At 45.6% G+C, this 12,555-nt stretch overlaps 1 protein-coding gene across 20 annotated transcripts in view; it reads left to right on the top strand.

Moving 5' to 3' along the window:
• KALRN (kalirin RhoGEF kinase) overlaps window positions 1-12,555 on the top strand; it is a 654,582-nt gene that overhangs the window by 178,876 nt on the left and 463,151 nt on the right. For all 20 annotated transcript variants that reach the window (XM_073231508.1, XM_073231507.1, XM_073231506.1 and 17 more), the window contains exon 2: window positions 7,618-7,692. In XM_073231508.1, coding sequence (XP_073087609.1) covers window positions 7,618-7,692 — 75 coding nt within the window. The remainder of the gene's footprint in view (window positions 1-7,617; window positions 7,693-12,555) is intronic.

Below are 12,555 nucleotides of genomic sequence, written 5' to 3'. Positions count from 1 at the left end.
GCATCCCTGTCTGGTTCCCGATCTCAGTGGAAATGCTTTCAGCTTCTCGCTGTTCAGTATAATGCTGGCTGTGGGTTTATCATATATGGCCTTTATTATGTTGAGGTACTTGCCCTCTATTCCCATTTTGCTGAGAGTTTTTATCATGAATGGATGTTGAATTTTGTCAAATGCTTTTTCAGCATCTATGGAGATGATCATGTGGTTTTTGTCTTTCTTTTTGTTGATGTGGTGGATGATGTTGATGGATTTTCGAATGTTGTACCATCCTTGCATCCCTGGGATGAACCCCACTTGGTCATGGTGTATGATCCTTTTGATATACTGTTGAATTCTGTTTGCTAATATTTTATTGAGTATTTTTGCATCTACGTTCATCAGGGATATTGGTCTGTAATTTTCTTTTTTGGTGGGGTCTTTGCCTGGTTTTGGTATTAGGGTGATGTTGGCTTCATAGAATGAGTTTGGGAGTATTCCCTCTTCTTCTATTTTGTGGAACACTTTAAGGAGAATGGGTATTATGTCTTCTCTGTGTGTCTGATAAAATTCCGAGGTAAATCCGTCCGGCCCCGGGGTTTTGTTCTTGGGTAGTTTTTTGATTACTGTTTCAATTTCTTTGCTTGTAATTGGTTTGTTTAACTTTTGTGTTTCTTCCTTGGTCAGTCTTGGGAGGTTGTATTTTTCTAGGAAGTTGTCCATTTCTTCTAGGTTTTCCAGCTTGTTGGCATATAGGTTTTCATAGTAGTCTTTAATAATTCTTTGTATTTCTGTGGAGTCTGTCGTGATTTTTCCATTCTCATTTCTGATTATGTTGATTTGTGTTGACTCTCTTTTTCTCTTAATAAGTTGGGCTAGAGGCTTATCTATTTTGTTTATTTTCTCAAAGAACCAGCTCTTGGTTTCGTTGATTTTTGCTATTGTTTTATTCTTCTCAATTTTGTTTATTTCTTCTCTGATCTTTATTATGTCCCTCCTTCTGCTGACTTTAGGCCTCATTTGTTCTTCTTTTTCCAGTTTTAATAATTGTGATGTTAGACTATTCATTTGGGATTGTTCTTCCTTCTTCAAGTGTGCCTGGATTGCTATATACTTTCCTCTTAAGACTGCTTTCGCTGCATCCCACAGAAGTTGGGGCTTAGTGTTGTTGTTGTCATTTGTTTCTATATATTCCTTGATCTCTATTTTGATTTGTTCATTGATCCATTGATTATGTAGTAGCATGTTGTTAAGCCTCCATGTGTTTGTGAGCCTTTTTGTTTTCTTTGTAGAATTTATTTCTACTTTCATACCTTTGTGGTCTGAAAAATTGGTTGGTAGAATTTCAATATTGTGGAATTTACTGAGGCTCTTTTTGTGAGCTAGTATGTGGTCTATTCTGGAGAATGTTCCATGTGCACTTGAGAAGAATGTATATCCTGTTGCTTTTGGATGTAGAGTTCTATAGATGTCTATTAGGTCCATCTGTTCTAGTGTGTTGTTCAGTGCCTGTGTGTCTTTACTTATTTTCTGCCCGGTGGATCTATCCTTTGGGGTGAGTGGTGTGTTGAAGTCTCCTACAATGAATGCATTGCAGTCTATTTCCCTCTTTAGTTCTGTTAGTATTTGCTTCACATATGCTGGTGCTCCTGTATTGGGTGCATATATATTTAGAATGGTTATATCCTCTTGTTGGACTAAGCCCTTTATCATTATGTAGTGGCCTTCTTTATCTCTTGTTACTTTCTTTGTTTTGAAGTCTATTTTGTCTGATATTAGTACTGCAACCCCTGCTTTCTTCTCACTGTTGTTTGCCTGAAATATGTTTTTCCATCCCTTGACTTTTAGTCTATGCTTATCTTTGGGTTTAAGGTGAGTTTCTTGTAAGCAGCATATAGATGGGTCTTGCTTTTTTATCCATTCTATTACTCTATGTCTTTTGATTGGTGCATTAAGTCCATTTACATTTAGGGTGACTATTGAAAGATATGTACTTATTGCCATTGCAGGCTTTAGATTCGTGGTTACCAAAGGTTCAAGGTTAGCTTCTTTAGTATCTTACTGCCTAACTTAGCTCGCTTATTGAGCTGTTATATACACTGTCTGGAGAGTCTTTTCTTCTCTCCCTTCTTATTCCTCCTCCTCCCTTCTTCATATGTTGTGTGTTTTGTTCTGTGCTCTTTTTAGGGGTGCTCCCATCTAGAGCAGTCCCTGTAGGATGCCCTGTAGAGGTGGTTTGTGGGAAGCAAATTCCCTCAGCTTTTGCTTGTCTGGGAATTGTTTGATCCCACCATCATATTTAAATGATAGTCGTGCTGGATACAGTATCCTTGGTTCAAGGCCCTTCTGTTTCATTGCATTAAGTATATCATGCCATTCTCTTCTGGCCTGTAGGGTTTCTGTTGAGAAGTCTGATGTTAGCCTGATTGGTTTTCCTTTATAGGTGACCTTTTTCTCTCTAGCTGCCTTTAAAACTCTTTCCTTGTCCTTGATCCTTGCCATTTTAATTATTATGTGTCTTGGTGTTGTCCTCCTTGGATCCTTTCTGTTGGGGGTTCTGTATAATTCCATGGTCTGTTCGATTATTTCCTCCCCCAGTTTGGGGAAGTTTTCAGCAATTATTTCTTCAAAGACACTTTCTATCCCTTTTCCTCTTTCTTCCTCTTCTGGTATCCCTATAATACGAATGTTTTTCCTTTTGTATTGGTCACATATTTCTCTTAGTGTTGTTTCATTCCTGGAGATCCTTTTATCTCTCTCTATGTCAGCTTCTATACGTTCCTGTTCTCTGGCTTCTATTCCTTCAATGGCCTCTTGCATCTTATCCATTCTGCTTATAAATCCTTCCAGGGATTGTTTCACTTCTGTGATCTCTTTCCTGACATCTGTGATCTCCTTCCGGACTTCATCCCACTGCTCTTGCATTTTTCTCTGCATCTCATTCCACTGCTCTTGCATTTTTCTCTGCATCTCATCCCATTGCTCTTGCATTTTTTTCTGCATCTCTGTCAGCATGTTCATGATTTTTATTTTGAATTCTTTTTCAGGAGGACTAGTTACGTCTGTCTCCTTCTCAGGTGTTGTCTCTGTGATCTTTGTCTGCCTGTAGTTTTGCCTTTTCATGGTGATAGAGATAGTCTGCAGAGCTGGTACAAGTGACCGCTGGAAGAGCTTCCCTTCTTGTTGGTTTGTAGCCTTTTCCTGGGAGAATAGCGACCTCTAGTGGCTTGTGCTGGGCAGCTGTGCGCAGACAGGGCTTCTGCTTCCTGCCCAGTTGCTTTGGGGTTTATCTCCACTGTTGCTGTGGGCTTGGCCTGGCTGGGGCTGTTCCTCCAAAATGGTGGAGCCCCGTGGGAGGGGGAGCAGCCAGGAGACTATTTATCTCCGTAAGGGGCCTCTGTGCTCCCTGCTGCCCAGGGGGTTAGAGTGCCCAGAGATCCCCAGATTCCCTGCTTCTGGTCTAAGTGGCCTGTCCTGCCCCTTTAAGATTTCCAAAAAGCACTCTCCAAACCAAAACAACAACAGCAACAATGAGAGAGGGAACAGAGAGGAAAAAAAAAAGAAAAAACACGCGATTTTTTTTTTTTTTTTCCTCAGGTGCCGGTCCCAGGCACCCGCGCACTGGTCCTGCTGCCCTGTCTCCCTAGCACCAGGGTCCCTGTCCTTTCAAGGCTTCCAAAAAGCACCCACCCACCGGTCCCGCAGGGAAGGAACGCTCAATATTCTTGGTCCTCAGGCACTGGTCCCACGCACCCGCTCACCAGTCCCGCCGCCCTGCCTCCCTAGCACCGGGGTCCCTGTGTCTTCAAGGCTTCCAAAAAGCACTTGGCAAAAAGAGAGAAAAAAAAGGGGAAAAACGCGCGATTTCTTCCGTCCTCAGGTGCTGGTCTCAGGCACCCACCCACCGGTCCCACAGGGAAAAATGCGGGATATTCTTTGTCCTCAGGTGCCCGTCCCAGGCACCCGCTCACCAGTCCCGCCACCCTGCCTCCCTAGCACCGGGGTCCCTGTCCCTTTTAGGCTTCCAAAAAGCACTCGCAGAAAAGAGAAAAAAAAAAGGGGAAAAACGCGCGATTTCCTCTGTCCTCAAGTGCCGGTCTCAGGCACCCGCCCACCGGTCCCGCAGGGAAAAACGGGGGATATTCTTTGTCCTCAGGCGCCGGTCCCAGCCACCCGCTCACCAGTCCCGCCACCGTGCCTCCCTAGCACTGGGGTCCCCGTCCCTTCAAGGCTTCCAAAAAGCGCTTGCCAAAAAGAGAAAAAAAAAAGAGGGGAAAAACGCGCGACCTCCTCCGTCCTCAGGCACCGGTCTCAGGCACCCGTCCCCAGGTCTCGCAGGGAGAAACGCGGGATATTCTTTGTCCTCCGGCGCCGTTCCCAGGCACCTCCTCACCGGTCCCGCCACCCTGCCTCCCCAGCAACGGGGGCCCGTCCCTCTAAGGCTTCCAAAAAGCGCTCGCCAAAAAAAAAAAAACTGCTCCGGTTTCTCTCCACCCGCCGGGAGCCGGGGGGAGGGGCGCTCGGGTCCTGCCGGGCTGGGGCTTGTATCTTACCCCCTTCACAAGGCGCTGGGTTCTTGCAGGTGTGGATGTGGTCTGGATGTTGTCCTGTGTCCTGTGGTCTCTATTTTAGGAAGATTTTTCTTTGTTATATTTTCATAGCTCTATGTGTTTTTGGGAGGAGATTTCCACTGCTCTACTCACGCCGCCATCTTGGCTCCCCTGTTCATTTATTCTTTCATCAAATATTTATAGAACATTTTCTATGAGTCTGCCCAGACATGTACCTGGTAGCGAAAACATGTTGCTATTTTCATTGGTCCTATTCGAGTTAGTGTTCAATGAACTTCCCCTTTATTATAGATTCCAACTGCTGGTTCCACAAGGGCCCTGGGGGAATCGATAAACGGGCTCTTCACCAGGGCAGATAGGTTTTTTATGCTAGGTCGCCAACTTCAGAGCTGCTGGGCTAATTGGTTTAGCTCTACCTGGCTTTACATAATACAAATATTGTTATAAAGTTATTTGTAGCTCAATTTCTGACAAATGAAAAACTAATTCCAACCACTAAGGCAACTTTTATTTAAAGAGACCCTGGAGGAAATCCTTTTATAATGTGAAAAATCTTGTTACTGTTGTTGCAAATGATTATTCCCTAGTTAAGGATTTTGTAAATCTGAGCACTTTAGTTTTTTCATAATGAGCACACAGCTGGCAGATAGCTTAGTGTGGCCTGAACCAGACAAACACTCTGGCCTGGGGAGAGGAAACTTTAGGAATCTTAGACCAGCCCCACCCAAGATACTGACATTTGTTTGAGCCAATGACTGCAAGCTGCCTGGACAAGCTACTAACTACTCCCCTTCTGTCAGGTCCTGGAGTCTGGAAAGGAAAATGAAGAGGTAGGCACAATGAGTGGGGTGGGAAGGATGAAATTCAGAGCTCCCTCTCTCTCTGTATGGGTGGGAGCAAAGAGGGGGCAGGATGGGGAACCTTTTACTTTTGTTATAGCAAATTCCAAACTGTTCCTTACTGTCCAGGGACTATGTGGAATTAGAGCTGTCTTGTATACTTTCAACATGGTAGGGAAGGAGAGGAAGAGCAGTGGAAAAAGTAGGACAGGAGTTTAGGAGACAAGAGAGTTTGTGGATTTTTGTTCAGTAAAATATCATTTGTTTGGGCTTTACTATTTTTGGACTTGTAAATAATTTGAAAGAAGACAGGACTGAAGTTTAATTTCCTTATTAAAATTTTTTTATGTAGAAATTAATAGTATATGTAGTGATATACAGGAAAACGTTTTAAAACTGATGTATAGAAAGACATGTTTCACATATGAAAATAAGCTATTTTGATGCAGAATTCATGTGTTAGTTAAAGATGATCCTTGTCTAGTTGGTAAAGCCTGATAGGACTCTTCTTTCATGAGGAAGCTGAAACATCCCCCTATTGCGTGGGAGTGAAAAAACTCTATGTGCCTATTCTATAATGATTCATATTGATCTGCTTAGTTTCTACTAGTGAGATTTAATAACTTTTCTGTGTTGGAAGTTAAGTTCAGAACATAAAGATCTATAGAAACTAAGAATAGAAAATATACACCAATGGTTTTAGTTAGAGCTTTCATTTTTATGGTGTTTTTTTATTTTTCTTCTATTGCTCAAAATGAGCCTTATAGCTGGTTACTCCAGCATCAGGTACTATGGACCACTTGTAAACAGAAGTAACTGATAAATAGAAAAGTTCACTGTCTTCATTTAGTGAAGAATGAAAAAGAAGAAGTAGGTGAAATGGTCGGAGACACTTTGGGCATTTGTTTGGGGTGAGGATCTGACCTCTGGCCATGGAAACTTGTGTTCTGGGGACACATCTCTCTTCCTCTTTGGTTGAATGTGCAACTGGCTCATTCCCCTTCACGAGGCCAGTGATCTTATCCTGGGTGGTTGCCAAAATTCCTAGGGGCGTCTCTAGAAACAGTCAATGTTAGGGATTGAGACAGCACTGGGACCACAGGGGAGTAAGCCAAGGGGAGAAAGGCCATAGAGCAGGTGCCTGTGGTCTCTGAGTCTGTCTCACTGAGCTGACACAGAACCTCCTCTCTTTCGGGATCCATTTGTGCCATGTCCCTAGTTGTGATGCACAGCAGAGTTATAGCTTGCAGAGCTCTGCGTGTGGGCTGGCTCTCCTGGCAAGTCCTCGTGGGGCACTCAAGTTGAATGACAGGGGCTCAGTGAGTTGGTCTGGGGTTTTGTGTGTATGTGGAAGCTGGGTCCTCCCTTCCCACCCTTCTCACACCAGGCTGGGTTGTCTTCTGAGGCTGTGGTCTCCAGGCACATTGTTTTTTTCTATTCTATATGAACCCCAGGCCTCTGCCTCCAACCCCCTAACTAATAGGAACTAAACTATTCCCCAGAAAGGACTTTCCAACTGAGAGATAGATTTAGACAGAGAACAAGTTGCTAAAAAGGGAGTCACTTCCTTCCCAGGAGACTGGTGTCTCCCCACCTCTAGTCTGTTGCAGATGGTGATGGTGTCATTGAGCAGGAGGAGGAGGAAGGTGGAGAAGGCTATTGCATTCAACTTTGCAACTTTGCCTCCCACTTGGGGATTTTTGTGGTTTACGTTTCCCATTTGTGAAATAAACTCTAAGAGTCACTGTACCACAGAGGGGAAAGGTAAAAATAATTAATTGGGGCATTGTGGTCCATCTTGACATTAACCTGTTCAACAGATATTTGGATATTTGTTGAGTACTTACTGTGTACCAGACACTCTGCTAGGCATTAGAGGAACAAAAATAGTTTTTTAAAAGGCCCCCAACTTTGACTTGCTCACAGCAACAGGATTATAGTTTTTACCTCCAGGGTAAAGAGCTTTGTGTACACAGTGGAGGGTGACTTGGACTGTCCTCTCCTTGGGAGGGACCAGGAGTGCCACACCCTTGGTCACCCCTGTGGCCTGGCATCATGTGAAAGTGTTCTTTCTGTGTGGACCCACTCCTGTTCCTTGGGGCTGGACTGTAGGGTCTGAATCAGGCATAACTCTCTGGCCCATAATGGGGTTGCGATGCTGAGAATGGGGCCCAGAGATTCAGCCATTTGGCCTCTTTCACCCTGATTCCTTCTGTTTTGTTGTCTCACAGGGTCTTTTCGGAATGATGGTTTGAAAGCTTCTGATGTCCTTCCCATCCTAAAGGAAAAAGTGGCCTTCGTGTCTGGTGAGTGTCTGTGGAACTTTCCTCTGAAATGGACTGGGAAAGCACGTGTGCATGCACATGCAAGCTGGTGCTCACTTGTTTGTGTATGAGTGAGAGAAGCGGGGATGGAAGGGGTGCTGGGAACAGGTACTGCCTTTCTCCAGAGGCAGGCAGAAAGGGAAGGGAGAGCTCTGGTCCCAGCCGGGTGTTCTGGGAGATGCTCACATCCACTGGTGGGTGCCCCCCAAACACCTCACATACTGCCCCCCATACACATACACCTCACCTCACCCTGCCCTCCCAGGCCTGGTAGGCCCGGCATGAGCCACTGAGGCCCTATGGGAGATGCTTCAGTTGGCGGAGTGTGTCCACTTCACACACTGCCAGAGATTTTATTGGGTTCATTTCTGAGTGAGTTATGGACAGGAGATTAAAAATGTTTCTGGCTCCTCTTCTCTCTTTTCTGTCAAAGGGAACTCAAATATTTGTATCTATTTATTTTACTGAATAATGACTTCCAAATAATTATTTTTGACCTTTCTCTCCAGTTTTTCTTGTATACCTAGACCTTGTAATGTCTGATTCAAGGGTCATCAAACTATAGCCTGTGGACCAGCCACCTCTTTTTGTAAATAAAGTTTTACTGAAACACAACCATGTGCATCTGTTAAGGTATATTCGTTTCCTATTGCTGCTTTAACAGGTTACCACAATTTCCATAGCTTACAACAACAGAAATTAATTTTGTCACAGTTCTGCAGGCCAGAAGTCCAAAATCAGTTTTCTGGGCTGAAATCAGTGTCAACAGGACTGTGCTGTCTCCAGAGGCTCTAGAGCAGAATGTACTCCCTGCTCTTCCAGGGTCTGGTGACTGCCAGCCTTCCTTGGCTTATGGCCACATCACTCCCATCTCTACCTCTGTGGTCACATTTTCTTCTGTATCCAACCTCCCTCTGTGTCTTCCTAATAAGGATACCTGTGACTGCATTGAAGGCACCTGGATAATCCAGGGTAACCTTCCCAAGATCCTTAATTTAGTCTCATGTGCAAAGACTCTTTCCAAATAAGATAACATTTAAAGGTTCCAGGGGTTAGGACCTGATGTGTTCAGGGGCCGTTATTTGGCCTACTACAGGTAGTGTTAGTGGCTGCATTCTCACGACAATAGCAGAGATGAGGAGTTCCAGCAGAGACCAGATGGCCACAAGCCTAAAATATTTACTCTCTCTCCCTTTAGGAAAAGAAAGTTTGGTGACCCTTGCTATAATTGAAGCCAAGCTCTAGGTGCACCAGCATCTCTCCAGGTGCCAGTTCTAGGGCTTCATTGTATCAGAATGGATGCAAAGTCTCCTGGATCAGAATCTTTGGAAGGGGTTGGGGTATTGGCCATGTGAGTAGCCAAGGATCACATTTAAAGAAACATCCCCAAGTGCTTATTTATACCTTACAGATGGAGCCTGTTTCTGAGTTCTACCACCCTCTACAAGGAGTGGGTGTGCAGGGAAAGAGCCAGGGTAGCCTCACAGTGCAGTGGCTCATTCCACAGGCACCGCTGGCCTGGCCAGTGGGCAATAGCCAAGTGGTGGTGTGGTGTGGGGGGAGGAGAAACCAAGTGGTAGGTGTCTGTCTCCTGACTAGAGGGGAGGTGAGAGACCGATAATTCAGAGCGCAGGGCTGGGAGGTGAAGGCAGAGCACGGGATGGGAGTATGTGAACCTTCGTGAGGTTCTGAGCGCATTCCATGTTGTTAGTAGTAGTAGTAGTAGTACTAGTAGCAATACTCGTGTTGTATTGGTGGTAGTGGTGTTAGATGAGAGTGACTGGGAAGCTGCCTTTCGCCATTAGCATCAAGAGCTTGTAGATCTTACTAGGAGTGAGCCCCTGTCATTGAAGATATCAAAGCACAGGCTGAACAACCCCCTGGCAGGTTCCTGTGGCAGTGATGTCAGTATGGGTAGGGGTGCAGGTGAGACAGCCTCCAGGGCCTTTGTCAGCATGGCTCTGAGTGCTTACTGAGCATGTGGGACAACCTTGCAGAAGACCTGGGGGCCACTGGGCAGTGCTAGCCCCAGCCTGATTTCTCCCACTGCCCATAGCCTGGCACCCAGGATATGGCCCACAGCCATCTGCTGTTTACTGTCTGCTGCCAAATAGAGCCCAATCAGATCTTTTCTCGTTTATGACCCTGAGCCTTATTTAACCTGATGTCTTTCCTGTCCCTGGGTATCCTGCCAATCTTCCCATTTCTCTTACGCCTGAGCTTCCTCTATCTGCAATGCTTTCCCCACACCTTCTGCCAATTTGAACCTCTTCTCCTTTCTAAGTCAGTTCCCACTTTGCTTTCTCTGGAGACCTTCCTGGCTTTACCCTAGCCTCTGAGCACCATCCTGTTCCATAGCAGTTTAGGGCACTTGGGTGCAGATATGGTATACTCTCACATGAGGACCCTTGCTTAGTTGTTCATGGTTTATCTTTTCCCATGTTAATTCAGTTGGAGCCCTGTAGCAGGGCTCAGCTATCCCTCAAAAAGACCTTGCCGAGTGTATGGAGTTGTCCTAAGGGAGCACAAGGAAGCAACATGCCAGGAAGGTGGTTAGTCAGGCCTGAGGCAGGTGGCAGCTTCCCAGAGCAAGATCAGGGGGCTGGGGTGTGCAGCTCACTCTTACATGCCAGTGTGGGCCGAGCAGTCTAGCACAAGTCTCACTCGTCTGCATGTGGCGCCAGAAGTTTGGGCTTGGGGAACATTGTCCTTCTGTGCCTAGGAAGGCGCTAGGGATGCCAGGGAGATGACTAGCTGCATCTAAAAAATAAAACAAAAAACAAACCAACAAATCCCTTACATCCAAAGCTTTTGAAGACAAAACCTAAGAACGAAAAAAGTAAAGAAGCCCAGAATTAAATAATGCAGTGTAGCAGTTGCAGTTCTTTCTGAGAAGAAAGCGCTGCAGGCAGGTGGTGGGCAGAGAAACAAATTGTTGGTTGTGCCCACTCTCCCCTGCTTGTGCCCCCAGCATGGCCAGGGTAAAGGAAAACCGTGCTGCCATGGGAACACACATCTGCAATAATGCGGTGCAGCCCAACAGCTTCTGCATGTGGGCGTGTGCACATGTGTGTGGCAGGATCTGTGGCTGTGCCTCAGGGAGCCTCCCCCATTCCAGCCCAGTGGCCTGCCCCATAGTCACCCCCTGTGCACACCCCCTTGCCCTCTCTCTGGCTTCTTTTGTGTGCCTGCACCTCCTTCTCACAGCACCCATTGTCCCTTTTATCCAACCCTCTTGTGCAGGGCCCATTTCTTCTCTCTTATTTTGGTGTGCACCCACACCCTTCTTGCCACCTCCTGATGTCCCTCTCTGCCTCCGTATCTCCTACCAAAATTGCTCTCCATTGTTCCAGGGAAACTCATGCTGCTGTGGCACAATCTTTTGTACCCTGGATCCATGTCTCTCAAACTGTGTTTCATAGAACAACAGCACTACACAATTATCCTTAAAGAAGAAAAAGGGGTTCTACTCTCAAATTAAGTTTGGGAAATGCATATTATATCCCCCCTCATGGAGATTTGCCCTGTTCATTAAAGCACCTGTCCATCAGGTACATGAAGCATCTCCCAAACTACAGAATAACCTCATTCCCTTAAAAAAAAATATCATGTGTATCCATTAATATCTTGCAGAACTGTTGTACTTGGACCAAACTCTTGGTGTGATTCCCTTGATGAATTTTTCTTGTCCCTCCTCACCTTCCCTAACTGCCCTAATGGAAACCCAAATCTCCATTAAAATGTGAGCACCATTCCTCCTCTAGCTCAATCAGGGAAGCTTCCTGATTTCAGCCTTGCCTCCTCCCTAGCCCTGTCATGCCCTGCCTCTATGGCCGGGAATCAGTGCTATTTCTAGAGCATCAAATAATGCTCTCTTTATTCTATACATTCCTATCCTGTAGCTCCTAGCACCAAAGCCTTGCTTAAGTAGGCAAATAGGTATTTGATGAGCAGGGGCATGGCACTTTTGAAGATCCTGCTACCATCTCTATCATCTTTTTAAAACAACTACTTTTGTCTTCCACCCTCTGGGATCCACTTCCATAATGCACATAGACCTTAGCAGGGGGTTCTCATTCTCATCTGTGCTTATTGCTCTCAATAATTTCAACAACCTTGTCAATTATCGATCTAAGCCTATACCTTCGTGTCTGGTAGTCTCCTTGACACCAAAGCCTTCCACCTCCTTACCTTGGCCATGAACATCCAAGACCTTGACCCTTGATATGTCTGTGGCCTTAGCCTCTTACTTTTAACTCTTTTTTGATGTTTCCCTGTAAGTTGGGAGAGGATGGATATCAGATGAACAAAACATATGCTGTTCCCTCTATTCTGGGAACTAAAAATCCAACAGGACATTCTGTACCCTTACTGGGCCCATGCATTAGCTCTATTCTGCCTTCACTCAAGTTAGACCCCAGCATGTACTCCATATCCAGAGCCCTCAACAGAGCTCTCACGGTGCCCCAATCCCCTGCCATAGCCCTTTAAGCCCACATTATACACTTCCTTGCTGTTCATTCTCTATGGATGCTGGCCGGTGACAGCCTGCTTCTTTTCCACAGCACCTCAAGCCTACCCTGACCATTGGCAGGTAATCTTGTCTCCTATTTTACCTGAAGAACAATCTTCTCCAGGCAGGCTGAACTCCTCCCTGTCTGTAATTTATCTGTTCCCTCTTCCCTCCAGAGAAAGGGACAGGACCCTGCTCTGAGGCCTTGCCCCACCCACGGTCCCCATTCTTTCCAGCATAATGATCCTCTTCCTCTGCTTCTTCCTTTTACTCCTACAATCTTGCAAGGTTGCCTCCTTTCTGAAAAATGCCTGGTTTGATCTTGCTGCTCC

Source organism: Manis javanica, chromosome 3 (genome assembly GCF_040802235.1).
Source record: "Manis javanica isolate MJ-LG chromosome 3, MJ_LKY, whole genome shotgun sequence".
In the NCBI taxonomy this organism is placed as follows: Eukaryota; Metazoa; Chordata; class Mammalia; order Pholidota; family Manidae; genus Manis; species Manis javanica.
The sequence above is the reverse complement of the archived record's forward strand: the minus strand, read 5'-3'. Positions and strand labels throughout refer to the sequence as shown.